This window comes from Mus musculus, chromosome 1 (genome assembly GCF_000001635.26).
Source record: "Mus musculus strain C57BL/6J chromosome 1, GRCm38.p6 C57BL/6J".
Taxonomy (NCBI): Eukaryota; Metazoa; Chordata; class Mammalia; order Rodentia; family Muridae; genus Mus; species Mus musculus.
The window spans coordinates 138,273,157-138,289,685 of NC_000067.6; the positions used below are offsets into that span (position 1 = coordinate 138,273,157).

The following is a 16,529-nucleotide window of genomic DNA, read 5'->3' on the forward strand; positions in this document are numbered from 1 at the left end:
CTATTGTTGCCTGAAGCACTGTAGTAAGATCATCATGAACTCCAACAAAGCCTTACAAGAGAACAGCATAAGGTGCCCTAATGGTCTTCCTTTTCTACCTGAGGCCTAGGACAAGAAGAAAATAGATCTTCACCCACAAAGACAGACAATCTCTTTCCTTGAAGAAGGAAAATCAATTTTCCTCAAGCAGATAATTCAATCACAGAGACAGATAAAGGCCTGAGAAATTATTGCAAATACAAGGTGCAGGGAGAAACATTGTAACCTGAAAGGCAATTCAGCAACAGGTCAGTATTGGGATGTGGGGGTATATGGTGGCAAATATTGTTCCTAGAGATGTCCTACCTATTTCTTTAAGGAAACCTGGGAGCCCTGTATAGTTGCCTTGTTAATACAGAGCTCAAGTCAGTGACAGTGAATTGCCAGTGTCTTGGAGTCACTAACTTGTTTTCCTGGATTCCTCCTTGAGCTCACCTTGGCATCCAACTCTTTGATCCAATCAGGCAAGTTTGGAACAAACACCTATGTGTTCACTGTTGACAAAACAAGTTGAAAAGGACCCGTATCTCCCAGCTTCCACCGAAGTCACCTTCCTTGGAGCAAGACACCATGACCAGCCAGTCTCAGGGGATCCAACAGCTCCTGCAGGCAGAGAAAAGGGCCAAGGACAAGCTAGATGAGGCAAAGAAAAGTAAGTGTCACCCAAGGGGCTGGTCAGAAAATGCAGAGGGACGAGGGAGAGGACCATGGGAGTCCTTGTCAAGCAGACCTGGATTTGAACTGTGATGTTACTACTTTCCTAGTGAAACCTTAAGCCATTAGGAGGAACTCTGCAGCTGCATGTTCCACACTCCACACCAGGAAGGGGTTTTTGTTAATTGGGGTGGATGCTTTTGAGAGGCCGTGTGCAAAATGAATAGCTCTGAGGTTATGGATATAGGCTTAAGCCTACCTCTGCATCTTCTTTTACACACTTACACCTCAGTTGGCACCATACTGTGAAATGGTGTAGAGACAGGCAACTTTCTGATCAAGTCCATCACTAAGCAGTAACTCTTTCCCTTCCTTGTGGTGAATTGGTTTCTGAACACCCAGCCACGTGAGCACCAACAACAGAGGAGAAGATTCTAATAGGAGTGACGGCAAAGAAAGGGAAGGAGGAAGACAAGTTAAACCAATTTGCTTGATGCTTTTTGAGCAGCTATTTACAGTTTCATTAAATTGAGATAACGTTTAACAGCTTGCTTTCCCTCTCTGGGTAGCCTTTTACATCCCAACATCTTAAATGTCTCTGTTTTGGTCTCATTTGCTGCCTTCTGATTTAGACATATATATCTATGTTTGCATGTGAGTGTCTTTAACTTTCTTCCTACTCTTATTGACATGCACGGTGTGAGTAAGGCATCAAAACTATTTCTAATTCATGAATGCAAAAAATAGGTTTTATGATTTGCCCAAGGCAATATTTTAAAAGACAAAAATACAACATCAGCTACCATGCTCAGTATTTATTTTGTTTACTTTTCACAATGGTCTTTGTGGAAGGAAGACATGATGCTAAGCAGCATTTTTAGGATGCTCACGGTCACACAGAGAAGACTTGGAACCAATAGGAGTTGGACCAGGTCTCCATCTGCAGCCAGCTCCTAAACAATGCAGTATAGACATTTCATATAGTTTTTATACAAGACTGACATCTTGAATTCTGGTTCCCTAAGCCAAGATCTATGTTTTTCCAGGATTCTCTCTATCATTTACTAATATGTAACAATTTGAAGTGTCATTCATCTTTATAGCATTTTCCTGCTTTGTCTGCAGATAGATTCAAAATCGGATAGGAAGGGGGTTGCAGTGTCTCTAAAATGTTGCTTATGTGACTTCTGGGATGTCAGACAGGAAGCAGGCAGACAGTGTTCATTCTCTGGTGTTTGCAGTGGCAGTAAAACCCTTCCCCTTTCTTATGGTGAATTGGTTTCCGAACATTCTGCCATGTGAGCACCACCACAACTCTAGAGGGGTGACAGCAAAGGCAGGGAAGGAGGAAGGTACTTAAAACCATTACTAACACTCTATATCCTTTTGCCATGACAAAACCATGCATGCAATCGCAAGAGAGTGTGAATGCAATAATGTTACAGAAAGGCAAGCAATCCAGAACCTACCAGTTTAAATAGTCTAGAAAATTCTCAAGCCTTGTATTCAAATATCTCTACTCATAATTAAAATTCCTGGAATAATAAACTATTATAAGATACAATAGACATGGTATCTTTGTTCCAAGGATGGTACTGGGCACATATCCGATCAATATTACTCTGCGGTTCCAATAAATCTTGCCAACTCTACTCAAAGTGCTTAAAGAAGAAATATCACTAATTATGCAAGTTGTTTAGGAGTGAGTGCCACTGAGGATGCTGTGCTTTGGAGTTCATAGTGAATACGAACACCAAGTTTCTTTCTCCCCCTTCAGTGACTATGCTGACCTTGGGCAATCATTCCGCAGAAATCATATTGAAACTGCATATTTTATTATCTGTGCTCCAAAAAGTCATTTTATTAATGGACACCTTCGTGTGTATGTGTGTGCTGTGTGTGTGTGTGTGTGTGTGTGTGTGTGTGTGTGAGTGTGTGTGTATACACAAATTTATTTTATATACCATGTCTTGGCTCCTGAATATCCAAGCCAGTAGTCACCCAAGAGTTAATAGTGACCACCTAATCAGTCTATAATAGTAAATGGCACGTATTTCAAAACAATTTGAAAAATATTTTGACTCCCAGCACTGCTGAGCTAAGACTTCCAGAGCATGTCAGGATGTCCTCTTCGTGCCATGAAGAGACTTTGGCACAGGCTGCCCTAGCAAGGCTGTTTTGCCCCTCCCTGTCAGCAGGTGGCAGTTTGATTACAGCAGCACCAGGCTTACTCAGTTCTTAAGTGATCTGTGGCCAAGGGGGATGGATGCCTCTGTACATGCCTGGTGTGTGGCCCCTCCTCTCATGTTCCCGTCGTTTTTATTTCACTCATTCCGTTGGGTGAGTGTGCATGTGGTGATGTTGATGGAACCTCATGAGTAGACCTCAGGTCTAACTTATTGAAGTACTTGGTGTGCTAAAGACTGAGTGAACACTGGTTCAAAAGAGATCAAGGAATAAAAGAAACACATATAGTTATCATTTTAATAAACACATATACATAGTTTTTCCCAGAAAAAATGTTCACTTGAAAAATGTGATATATAAGCAGAACAGAGATTTGGAGTAAAGGTTATAAAACATCACTATCCCTTTCTTAAATTTATTTGAAAGTCAGAAACTCAGAAAGTCGTTTGCATTGTGGGTGAGTATACTTTTTTTTTGCATTGTGGGTGAGTATACTTTTGTAAGCGAAAGAAACAGTCAGGAGAGGGAGGAAAGAAAAGGAGAGAGAAAAAAGTATTTAGCATTATTCACTGTTTTGGGAAAATCTAAGAGCAAAGAGATTATGTCATATATATGTTGTGTGGGAAAAAATTAATCTAGCCCATTAGACAGTCCTGCCTTAGATCCCAGCAAGGCTGTCACATAAGAGTTTATAAATGAAAAAAAAAAAAGAGTTTATAAATGTCAGGAGGTGCGTGGTTAAACGGCTATAGACATGGTGCACCAGGAATTCTCTCAAAGTTGCTGAGGCCTGTCCTAAACAGCTCTCAAGTTTCCTCACTGGAGACTGAACAAGATGCTTTGAGGAGAGCAGGCAGGGCTGCAGAACAGGTGAAAAAGTCCAATTATGAGGGAGCAGAGAAGAAAATCCATCCACTGGAAAGAAACGTCTCTATTTCTTGATGTAAAATTTTGAGTCTCTGAGTCCATACATATGCATGTTTTATGGCTATAGTCGTCTATATAATCTATAATCTACACATGTCTTTGAAGAATAAGAAAAATGAATCATACATATACATATGACTGAAAACTGAATATATTACTGAATACGTAAATATATTTCACTTTAATTCCTATCCTAGATGTATAGTGTCAAAAGTAAAAACAGTAGGGAAATGGTGTAGCATGGAGGAGAGATCTGATCACTTCTATTTAGCCTACTGCCAGGTCTGGGACTATGCCTATGCAGGGAAATCTTGACAGAATATGCTTAAGCTTACCAAGGAAGGCTCTGATGAATATTCTTACCTGCTAAGCAGCCACGGTGCTTATACAGGAACAAACAGGTTTACTGCTCTCCTGGAGTCAACATTTGCTCTATACATGTTCACTAATCAAAACAGAAGCCACATGTTGCTTCATACAGCTTACATTTTTACAAGGGAATGTCACAGATTTGCCCTGGAGGTCCAGATCTTGACATTGAGCAGAAGCATCGATCAGATTTGAATCAGAAATCCACAATGCCAGCATCAACGGGAGGGTGGGAGTCTTGTCCTTCTCTGAAATAAATGGTTATTTTATGGCATTCACACTCTTACACATGAGAATGCTCCAGAGCTCCATGTGAAGGAATGTTCCCATGCGTGGTGTTCAACGTCATACAAAAAGCCTGTATTTTTAAACTGTTTTATAACATGTACCATGACCTGTTACAAACACTTTAGTCACCTGCTTTTTAAGCTACAGAGAATGACATATGTGTTCACTTAAAAGCCATAAAGTGCATCATATGATGTACACCAAAAGCTATGGTGAACACTTAAACATTTACATCTGGATATGAGAAAAACTGATCAATCATGGACGTTCCCTGGAGCTACAGACAATTAGACTGTAAAAGATACACCCTCCTGCCTTCTACCAAGCTCAGCCCTCCCTGCGAGGAGTCTGGTACAAATCCAACTTCTGCTTCTTAATGACTGCATAGCCCAAACAGGTCTTTGTCCTCACCTGTCTGTGGACAGTCCTTCCATCTCAGGACACCTCTGGGAACAGTTACCTCCCCATGATGAGGTCTCAAGTAACTGCACTAACAATTGCGAAAGATTCGAAACTTCCCTCTCCCCATAACAAGGTCCTTTGCCTTTCAAAGAACCTCAAGATGTTGATCATCATGGTCTTCTGTCATCTGAGTCTCCCAGTGAATCATTTAGATGCAAAATATACTCAAGAAACATCTCTGCTTTCTACTGAGGTAACGTCTGCACACACAGTCCTTCAGTCTTGCTTTCGTGGGTATATCACTTGTCAGTTTTAGTAAGGCAGCAAATCTCTCATCTGTTTCCAAATCTGAAGATAATCAGGTTTTTTTTTTTTTTGGACAAGATCCTTTGTTTAATAAAATCTCCACTCTGAAAGTAGAGATTTTGGTTCATGAATACATGACTTTTAATAAACCAATAAAATAAAATCTGTATATAAAGTTTCATAGCCCTGCCTTATATACTTTGCAGGCCTGTAAATATTTCCTTTTTCTTTATAACCCACCCAATAACAGAGTATTTCTTGAGTATATTGTGTTCTCACATCTTTGAGTAAGTCGTAGAAAACGCCAGAACACTTTTGTCTAGTAACAGTCTTTAGATAAATCTAATCCAAGATCTATGCAGTTTTGTTATCATTTTTAAGAGGAAAATAAAACAAAAAGAAAAGCACATTAAGGCATCATGGAAAATAGAGGTGAAGGGAAAGACTCGGATGAAGACTTGGTAACGGGCACAGTCACCAGAGATGGCTTTGATGATTGTTTTTGTTACGGTTTTCTTCCTGACAACTTGTTTATTTTTCCAGTGATTTTAATGGTTGATGAAACCAATAGCATTCTTTAAATCAAGAAGAATTTATCATTAAGCTAACAAGATTCCCCAAATCAAGATTTTTTTTTCCTTCCAGGTATTTTCTAGAATTGCTCTTTAAGCACACTATACTTCCTAGCTCAGGACTGCTGTGCTGAGTGTCCCTTCTCTCTGGATGATGTTTGCCCTTCAGGTAGCTACAGGGCCCTTTGACTTTCTCCTATGCTCACTTGCCATTTCTTCCAAGAGAGCTCACCTGTCTTAATCACAACCTCTCACAATTTCTCTCTACCCTTAGTCACCTTTATTCTTCATAATGCTCAATATCCCTGCCATGTTATGCCCATATAGTCTATGATCTGTCTCCGGGCTTACATTCAGAATACAGACTGGCAGTAAGGATTGTGGCATTACACTGCTATACCCAAGGTTCTATGCTAGTACAAAGATACACACTAGATATTCTGTAATACTAACTCACAGGGTGCCTCACTTCAGTTCTCGGTAGCTTGTAGTGAGTCATGGCCTCCTGTCTCTTTTGCTTTTCTATACTTCTCTACCATATAGCTGATACTGAAGATTGGCTGTTGCTATTTCCTTACCTTAAAATAGTAGCCCTCTCTTCATTCTGTATGTTCTCTTTTGATTTCTGCTCAGATGCCATTGTCACAGCACATACAAAGACCTTGATTGCTTACATGTTAATCTTCCTTCCCCATCCGTCCTCCTGAATTGCAGACATAGCTGTTCAGCCGTATTCTGATTATCAACCCTTGGATATCCTCAGAGGAGCTTTCAGGAGACTCTCTAGTGATATTCCCGGACCTGTCTGCATATCAGTGCCTCCTATCTAGAGGTATTCAGACTCACTAAACACCTAGTCTTACCCTGAGCTTCCTGACCATCTTTTGCTCATCTTCAAGATGACTTGGTGTGGGAGATGATTATTTCGATCTGGATGAGAACAAAGACTCAGAAGTTCTAAATGACTTGCTCATAGTTTCGAAATTTTCAGTGTCTTCTCTGTGATATATACTGTCTAATTCTGATTCCCCCCTGAGATGATAAAAACAAAAAAAAACCCTGTTTTTCCATGAAATTATTTTTAATAGCAGCCACACCAAGAGTGAGGTGTCTTGGTGTCTCTGGTACTTGTTTGTATCTTAGGACACACAGTCTTTTGGCTTGCCCTAGATATGCAGCTAAGCAGCATACCTTTGAGCCTTGCGCCCCATCTCCTATACAGAACACTTTTAGCTTTGACCTGTTAATTTTTTAAAATTCTTTCCCACATGTTGGAATATCACTCCAATGTGTACACATCCCCTTTCCTCCCTAGAAAACACATTTCAGGGTTTCTCTGAGTTAAATTACTGGTTAAATGTAGAACAGGTCTATCTGTACAATGGTTCAAACATGGAAAACTGACTGTCTTTATTCAGGTGCAATTATTTACAATGTCTCCCTACCTAGCTTGTCCTTTTCTAGTTCCCGGATTGCCCTGTCCATCACTCAAGCTATCCAGATTCTCTCCATAGTTTTTATGACATTCCCCAACCAGTCTTTATAGAGTCCCTGATAGTGTTATCTGTTTAGATCCCTGGCTTATAATGATAGCTTAAACATGCAGGATGGTGGCATGGGTTGAGGATAAGCATCTATGTTCCACAAGCTTAAGACATTTCTCTCTATAAATATGATTTTTCAATGACTGCAGAGCAAACAGAAGCAAGATTTATGTGTCATTATTTTCCCAGTAAGATCTCATATGTTCCCTGAAATTTTGTTTGATAATGTTCTTGGAAGCTGGGGCAGGACATACATACTTCCATACTACGCTGAATTAATAGCACCTTTTCCATGGCAAGGACCCTATGTGCTGTGTATTTCTTCATTCACTGTGTCTGGCTCTGTGCTTTTATAGGAGATGGTCAAGAATCACCAAAGAAATGGAGACAAAAGGCAACCCTTTCCTCTGGGTCCACTCTGCAGCGCCCTTTTAACCCTTATTTTAAAACATGAAACATATAATGAATACATTTTCTGAGCTCCAAATCAGAACTCTTGGCCTGATAAGTCTGTATATCCTTGTAAGTACTGCAGGGCTATAAATTCAACTGTTACATTAAAAAAAAAAATCCAGATTGTCTCATGTGCTCATCTCTATGTTGATAAAGATTATATTGGGAATAAAAATATGGACTTTTTTTAGTTCATAGGGACTGTTTTAATACTTAAGAAATAGGTACACTTTCAAATTGTGGTCCTCTTCCCATACACAGAGAGAAGCAAGCTAGAGGTTAATACGAGTGGATTTGATGCACCCCTTTTGTTTCACCTCTAACTAAACCAGCAACTTTAGGCTTCCATTTCGTCCACTGGGTTAAATCAGGTGTAGCATACGCAGGCTCTCACACAGGGGCAGCTGCTGAGTCTATCCAGAAAATTGCTGTGCCAGCAGTGGCTTCCTGTGGCTCTCCTCTGTAATTGAATGTGAACCAGCAGGTGAGCGGTGCCAGGACAGGGGAATCACAAACCGGCTCCAAACCCATCGCTGTGTGTGGAGTCTCTTAGGGCAGTGCTGGATTCTGCTCAGGGGTCATGCACACAGAGCTTTCCCTCTTATTGTCATTTTCAAAACTGTATTAGAGCCACAACTTTGAAACAGGTAATATTACCTATTAGGGGATTAAGATGGGGAGCAGGAATATTTTTGCACCATTCAATCTGTAAGGTAATTATGGATACAAGTGATCACTAAGAAAATATTAACACATAGTTTTTATTTTTGTACTGATGTTAATGACAAGATTAATAACAAGAGAATCTCTGTGAGTGGGGTATGTTTACTGCCAAGAACTGCTTAAAGCCATAAGGTCCTGAAGCATTTAGGGTCTACAATTGTCAGGAGGCATTAACCAATAGGCAGATGGCAAGGCTTGCTGTGTTCCACTAATCTCCCAGCATCAAGGCAGTGTTAGTTTCCATCCGGCTTTATGCTTAGAGGGTGTGGAAACAGGGATCATTATCTATCCCAAACAAGTGCTACATCGTTCTAGCCAAATGTCGAAGGTAATTTATAACTCAGTGACTCAGTCTTTATTCTAAGTATGTTTTCAGTAACTACCAAAACAACTCCTGCCCAGCTAGGAGGGAAATTTAGAAGCAAACTACACTTGGCGCAAATGCTACAAAGATACAGGTGACAGATAAATGTTTATATTAAGACTTTTTTTTTTTTGCTTCCTGTTCCAGTGAGATGGCTCCACAGGTAAAAGCTCTTGCCTGGAAGGCTGAGTTTGAGTTTGATCCCACACAGAAGTGTAAAGAGAAAACGAACTCTACAGAGTGAATTGTCTTCTGGCATCTATACATACAGAGAAGTACACACACACACAAATAATAGTAAATACAATTACATTTTAAAAATCCTTCTTGCTATTTAATGAGGAACAAGTATCTAGTTCAAACTCTGTATAGGATAATAGTTAACAAAGTTTATAACCTGAACTTAGGACATGATCACAGAGTAAACCACGTCAGATAAACAAAGAACATGGCATCGAAAATGGCAATGATTCCCAGGGAAAACAATAAAGTTCAGAGTTTCTTTAAAGTTTTAAAGCTACAGGGCATTCATGCCTGGCCCCCAGAAAGTGGAGCCTGGTGGAGACATGGCGGTCATTAATATCAGTCTCTTCTCAAAAGAACACACCTCATGTGCATGACTAATGGTCCCCACTGCTGTGTTTGTAGAGGACTTTCATCTACCTTGTCTTGTGGCTTAAGGCTTACACCTTTGCTCATAATAAAAGGAAAGAAGGCTACCTAGCTAAATCTCCCAACCATTAAAAACAATTGGTTTTACTGCCTCTTTCAAGTCCCCCTCAGAGAAAGCTACCAGAAGAAAAAGAAAAAAACTACTTTGATGTGTTGTGGGGCTTAATCAGACATTCTAAGGTAGCAAATGGGAAGAAAAAAAAATCCCAATAAAATGCTTTAAAAATTGAAAGTCATTTGATAGAGTCTGAGCTGCAGTCTGCAATGATTTTGGAGATCTGCCAGCACTAAATAGAATCCAGTTGGTGTGGACTGAAGGATGCCTGGCAGCCAGTCAGGACAAAAAAATTAAAAAATAAAATAAAATCTGACCAAATGATGTCTTTTTTGAGTAAGTGACAGCTAAAAGCTGTTCTCTAGCTGTTACTGCTGTGGGTATATGGGTAGATATTTTACATTAACATTTAAGTGTGAAAGAAAGTTGTCACTCTATGCTCTAAAGAACCCAATTGGAGAAAAAAATGAATATCATTTTAATGAAGTTTGACATAATGGGGGGAAAATCGTTTTTAAAAAGTGGGCAAAGAGGAGATTTATCAATGAACTTTAAAGGAAAAGTCATTTGTGTTCTTTACAAGATAAATAAGCTACCTTTAATGGCTGAGCTATCTCTCCAGCTCAAATGTTTAGTTTTTACTACTATTTTCTGAAGCGTGTTTATGTGTGTGAGCTTGTGCCCGTGAGTGTGCACTCTCAGACACAGGCAGTTGGAACCATTAGAAATGAAATCTGGGGACTGAAATTGGATCCTCTGCAAGAGCAATACCAGCGCTTAACTGAAGGTCGCAGGTGTGGTAGTGCACACCTTTAACACCAGCACACAAGTGGCAGCCGTAATCTGAGGCCAGCCTAAGGTACGAAGCACGTCCCAGGCCAGCGAGGGCTACATAGCGAGACCTGTACCAGAAAAACTATTTTCAAAGGTACTTCTGTTGCGGTTAATTCTCAGGAAAAGGAAAGCGACTGAGGCAAGCTAAGGAAGAAGCTGTGGCGGAGACGGACCAGTACAGAATGCAGATGGAGAAGGACTTCCGCCTGAAGCAGGCTAAGGTGAGCAAGACTCTGGCACCGTCTCCGGGTGCTCAGACGAGGTGTCCTGTGTGTAAAGGGTGAGACAGAACATTAGAACAACCTGCTGGAGTTCAGCATATACAGTCCAGCCAAAGCTGAACATACCGCTAAATCTTAAACAAATAAATTACTAATTTTGTTTTCATGTGTTAAAGCCACTCGGTTGCTATCTGATGTATCGTGAGCACTTGTGTTCACATCATCAAATAAACAACTGAAAGTTTAAAGTACTCTTACCGTATGTATGTAGGTAGGTAGGTATGAATTGGATTAATGTTTAATAACAGAACCATTGACTGCTTTTCAGGCTAAAGTGCAGAATGAATTTGTTAGACCAACTCTCTTTTAGGAGAGCCATGTCCCTAACCCTGTGGTGCCACACACCCTTGTAATACCAGAATCAGAAGGTGGGAACACAAGGAGCTGACCTCAAGGCATCCTGATGCTGTTTCAAAAACAAAGAAACAAGGAAAGCCCGTGCTATTTCCTTATGGTTCCTTGGCAACTGGATACCTTCATTCAGTAATTTTGTCATTGAAATATTTTTTTAATCTGGCTTTTTTTTTACACTATCATTTTTAAGTGTATGAAGCTTAGAGTGAAAGGTAAGTTGCATGGTTGGGCAGAGAGATGGTTCAGTTGTCAAGAGACTTCCTGCTCTTGCACAGGACCTGAGTTCAATTCCCAGCATCTTACAGCTCACAACCACCTGTAACTCAGCTCTAGGAGACCCAGTATCTTCTCTGGCCTCTGCATGTACACACACACACACACACACACACTACATATATGTATATATATGTGTGTGTGTGTATATATATATGCATATATAAATAACAAAATAAAATAATAAATAAAAATAAGAGCATGATATTTTCAGAAAGGACATCATGCCATATTGCTAACAGGTTTAGAAGAAAGCATTAAGTTCTATTTTTAAAGCTAAGTTGTGTGACCTATTTTTGCACCATTAAAATAATAAATATAATGCTATTCAGAAACCTGTCATTGCAAAACAAAACACAAGAGTTTAGGCATCTTCATTTATCCATTTACAACTTTTATTTTAAGAAATACATGAAGATCTCATGGATATTCAGAACCTGGACCCAATTGTAAAAAGAAAAAAAAAGTTTCTCAGTAAGTTCTTTGTTCAAATAATTGTCCCTGTTAAAATAGGAACAATTATAGCTTAGTAGTAGAGTGTTTGCCCAGCAAGTGTTAGACTCTGAGTTCAATTCTGAGCATACATGCATGCATGCACACACACACACTCTTTAGGATATAGTGGAAAAATCAGAAAAATAAGTTCTTTTTGTGAGTGTTTAGAAACCAACATCCTAAACTCTTATCCATGCATGTGGGCACAGCCCTCATGACTGGTGCTTATATTTTCTGCTTTTCTGAACCTACTCTTGTCTTCCTAAGGAGAAACAGTATCTTGCTTCCATGGCCCCTTCACTCACTGTATTCCTAGGCTGCACAGCCCTCTTGTATTTAGACAAGCTCATCTTTCTTTATCTATGTTCAACAGTTAGCTTTCCCTCCTGACCACCTTATTTAAAGTGACCTCTCTAAAAACAACAAAGGAAAATAATATGGTCTTTAATTTTTCTCCATAGCATTTATCACTGTATGACATACTGTATATTTGCATTTATTGCAGCTGTACACCATTGCAGACTTATAATTCTAGAAACTACGGGTTCTTTGTTGTGTTCCCTGTTGTTTCCCTAAATTTCCTACCACTTCTCCATAGTAGATGTCCAATAGACCCTTGTAAAAATAGCAAGTCAGTAAGCATCTCCCTGTGTCCTTACCCTTGTTAGTGAATCCTGTCATGGGAATGGCATACTAGAACAGTACACCAACAACAGCCAGCCTTGACTATCTTCTGTAAGTGCTTCTGATGTGACCACTACATCTGATTTTAAAGTTAGAAGAAAACTGACCATAATTTTAGAAACTGGCTAGTTTAAACCTTTGGAAACATTAGTTCACAGGAAGGATCCAATATAAATCAGACAGGAGCTTGACTCTCTGCATTGGATAATTATGCCTCATCACTCGGAGAATACACTTCCTAGCCGGTTTTACAGCTAAGCAATCAAAGGTGCACATGTGAGGGTAACCATAGCCTGTGCTACATCAAGCAGAGAATAAAACCATTAGAGCAGATCTTCCCTGGCATGGCCTCCTGGTGTCAGCATCTTGTTCTATCACATCAACTTAAATATTTCAATTATAAAGGACAGTATCAAGTCTCTTACCATCAGCATCAATATGAGGCAAGGTTTAAAAATTGGGAAACTCTGAAGGGACAATACTCTTGGTTCAAGTGTATTATGGAATGCTGCAGGATGATCAACTTCCAATTCATAAAATGCTCCAAATGTTCAGGCCAAAGCCTGTGTGAGCTACAGAGCACAGGAGCTGAGTTCTCTGTAATACGAGAGGAGCCTCATACTTCTGTGACATGTACTGAGTATAGGCAATACTTTGAAAAGTATTTACCTTTTGGGTTTTTATAAAGTAAGACTTTTAATTGAATCTTTGTTCCATTTTTGTAGAATCTCACTTAAGTTACTGAATTTAGGATCAATAATACGTTTTGTGGAATTGTTTTGTTAAGTAGTTCTCAACTATTTTGAAACATAGAATCAGCTGTACGTAAATTTTACTTCTTACACACTCAGTTATCCCAATTCCTTTGGGTTAAAATTGTCTTGGCTCTCAAGAACTGTAGCTTCTCAGAATTATATTCTTTGATTTGACTTGTCCTCCTGGTTCTTGGAATATAAACATAAATGAGTGTAGATCCAATAGTCCAGAATGTGTTTCATTTCCATCTTAGGACCCAGTAAGTTTCTAGACTATAGATCAATGGTTTTTCCTCTTCCTAATACTGCAACCTTTCAATACATTTCCTTGTGCTGTGGTGACGCCTAACCAAAAAATTATTTTGGGGGCTAGTTCATAACTATAATTTTGCTACTGTTATGAAGCATAATATAAATATCTCATATGCAGAATATTTGGTATACAACCCCTATGAAAGAGTCATCTGACTTCTCCCCAAAGGGGCTCACAACCCACAGGTTGAGAACCAGTGCTCTGGAATTAAAGTAACCCACCAAATCTGCAGCACAAGTCTGTCACTAATGCATGCCTGGGGCTGTGTTAAATACAAAGCTTCTAAAACAGAAAGGAAATGAAGAAACATCAGAAAGATCAAGTAGCTTAGTTGATAGAGTTCTTGCCGCACACTCGTGAAGTTCTGGGTTCGATCCCCAGGACCCCTAGATGGGGCACTGTGACACACTAAAGTGGTGAAGACAAGAAGATGAAAAGGTCAATGTCATTGTCAGCTACATATTGAATTTGAGGCAAAGATGGGCTACGAGAGAGTTACACTCAAATATCAGAAAAGAAAGAGAGGGAAGGAGAGGAGGAGGGAGAAAGGAAGAGGAGGTGTGGCTAAACTTAGAGCAGTGGCTCGCAGCCTTATGCTGTGACCCTTTAACACAGTTCCTCATGTTGTGGTGACCCCATAAAAGTATTTCATTGCAACTCTATAACTGTAATTTTCCTACTGTTATGAATTGTCATGTAAGTATCTGTGCTTTATGATGGTCTTAGGGAACCCCTGTGCAAGGATCATTTGATCCTCAAAGGGATCACAACCCTTTTGGTTTGAGAAAGAGAGAAATTAAGAGTAAGCCATTGGCTTTTAGAAAATGATCGCTCTCCCAGTGGCTCGCTGCAGCTCCCTTTAAATCGATAACTTTCTTTGTTACATTATATTTTAGTTAACTAATGACTACATACTAAGATGCTAATAGGGTCTTCCTGGAAGATAGAATGCTGGCAAAAATAATAATAAAAAAATCACACCTTAAAGTGACCATCAAAGAAATATGCTGAAGTTCATAAAATAGTTCAATTTAACTGTTTTGATGTGGCATACATTAAAATAAATCTCATCTTTTGCTTTCACAGATAATGGGCTCTCAGAGCCACCTCTCGGATGAAATAGAAGAGCAGACACTAGAGAAGATCAAAGAATTGAACGGAAGCTACAACAAGTGTATGGAAAGCGTGATTAAGCAGCTATTGAGCATGGTGTGCGACATGAAACCAGAAGTCCATGTGAACTACAGAGCCACCAACTGAATGTGCTCCACACATCCAAGTCCATAGGCATAGAGTGGGATACACATTCTGTTGATATTAAAGGTCTGCAACTGTGCACCTGATGTTTACTATAAACTTTCATGTCACATATTTAATATAGGTCACAGAATTAAAAAATAAGTAACATGGTGTCATTTCTCCTGGATGGCGTTTAGTATGAAGCAAGTTAAGGAAAGCGAGAAACTTGAATTTTAACACTTAAACAGCAAACAATCACTCCAGTATATTTTCACATTTCTTTTTATTGGCTTAGAAGGTGCTTTATTAGGTATTCTTCCTATTCAATAGTTTTTAAGAGGAGAATATAATTTTGTTCCTTAGACACCTCTGAAATGAATATGCAAATACTTTAATTTATTAATTAGCAAGAAAACCATAATATTTCATTGGCAGTTCAAAAAGCATTTCTAAACTGTCTGTGAGAACAGAGACAGAAACAAATGATGTTAGAAGTCACCTTAGAAGAAATGGGTCCCATCACAGTTATCCCTGCCTAACTTCAAGTTACATAAATAATGTTACTCTGTTTTAAGGACATTTTTGAAAGAAAAGGTGGTCATCTGAGAGAGTAGATATCTGGATAAATTCTGTAGTTTGTAAAGAAGTGAACCTCCAACAAAAATAATTAGTATGCGCTACCCTGCTCTCCTTATTAAATGAGCTACATTCTGAGAGCTCGTGTACATTGTTAGTTCAATGTATAAATTATCTTAGGCCTTGTGTGGAGAAACAGACATCTAGTAGAGCTGGTCCCTTGCTTCCCTGTGAGGAATGTCCACTTTAACTCAGATGTGGAGAGCCCACTTATGGAAGATGGGAAATGGAACGGAAGCTAGATAGAGTGATGAGAGCTGCCATTTGAAAAGTTCCCTGCTCATAATGGTCATTAGAGCCTCAGAACTTGACCTGGAGTTGCCTGGGAAACAGTGTCAGCTCTAGCTTTCCTCTGGCAGTGTGACATCAGTGTCTAGACCTTTCACTTACTCACAAGTTCCCTCCCAGGAAGCTTTCTAAATACCCACTGCTGAGCACTAGCAGTATTGTTGACCTTGGTGGGGGTTTTGTCTGTTTGTGTTTTTGTTTTGAGTCAAGTTCTCACTGTCCTAGGATTCATCCTATAGCTCAGGCTTCAAACTCACTGGGATCCGCCTGCTCTGCCTCCTTAGTGCTGGGATTAAAGGCATGTGCCACTATACCTCTTCCCAGTGTTAGATTTTCAAGCACTACATGTAGAAAAATTTTAATTCCCAAACTTCATAAACATTGTTATCATTTTTATAGTTTAGAATCTCAGAAATAGTCAATTTTATATTTGAAACAGATGAGAAAATTGGAATTCCATTTGATTCCTTACTTTCCCAACTTTATGAATAAGGAAAACTTATTAAGTTAGTTTCTGGGCTTTAGGTGATCTTTTTCTTCCATTACAAGAAAAAATAGTTTATTCCTTAATAAACAGAAAAGCCCAAAACATTCCAAAGAAGCCTGTCTCTGATGTATGTGTTTACTATCAAGGAAAACAAACAGAGCTGCTCTTGTTTCCCTATGAGAAATTTCCACTTTAACTCAGATTTGGAGAGCCCTCTTATGGAGATGGGAGATGGAAGTGAGGCTAGATACATACAGTGACGAGAGCTGCCATTGGAAAAGGCATGATGTGGAGGACAGCTCTGAGCACAGCTTGTGGTTTGCAATTACATGGCA

General features: G+C 39.4%; 1 protein-coding gene across 1 annotated transcript; it reads left to right on the forward strand.

Moving 5' to 3' along the window:
- The first annotated feature begins 581 nt into the window (after window positions 1–581).
- Window positions 582–16,306, forward strand: Atp6v1g3 (ATPase, H+ transporting, lysosomal V1 subunit G3). The gene is made up of 3 exons (NM_177397.3): window positions 582–691; window positions 10,510–10,610; window positions 14,631–16,306. The coding sequence occupies exons 1-3, from the start codon at window positions 610–612 to the stop codon at window positions 14,802–14,804; spliced, it is 357 nt and encodes a 118-aa protein (NP_796371.1). The 5' UTR covers window positions 582–609; the 3' UTR covers window positions 14,805–16,306.
- The last annotated feature ends 223 nt before the right edge of the window (window positions 16,307–16,529 follow it).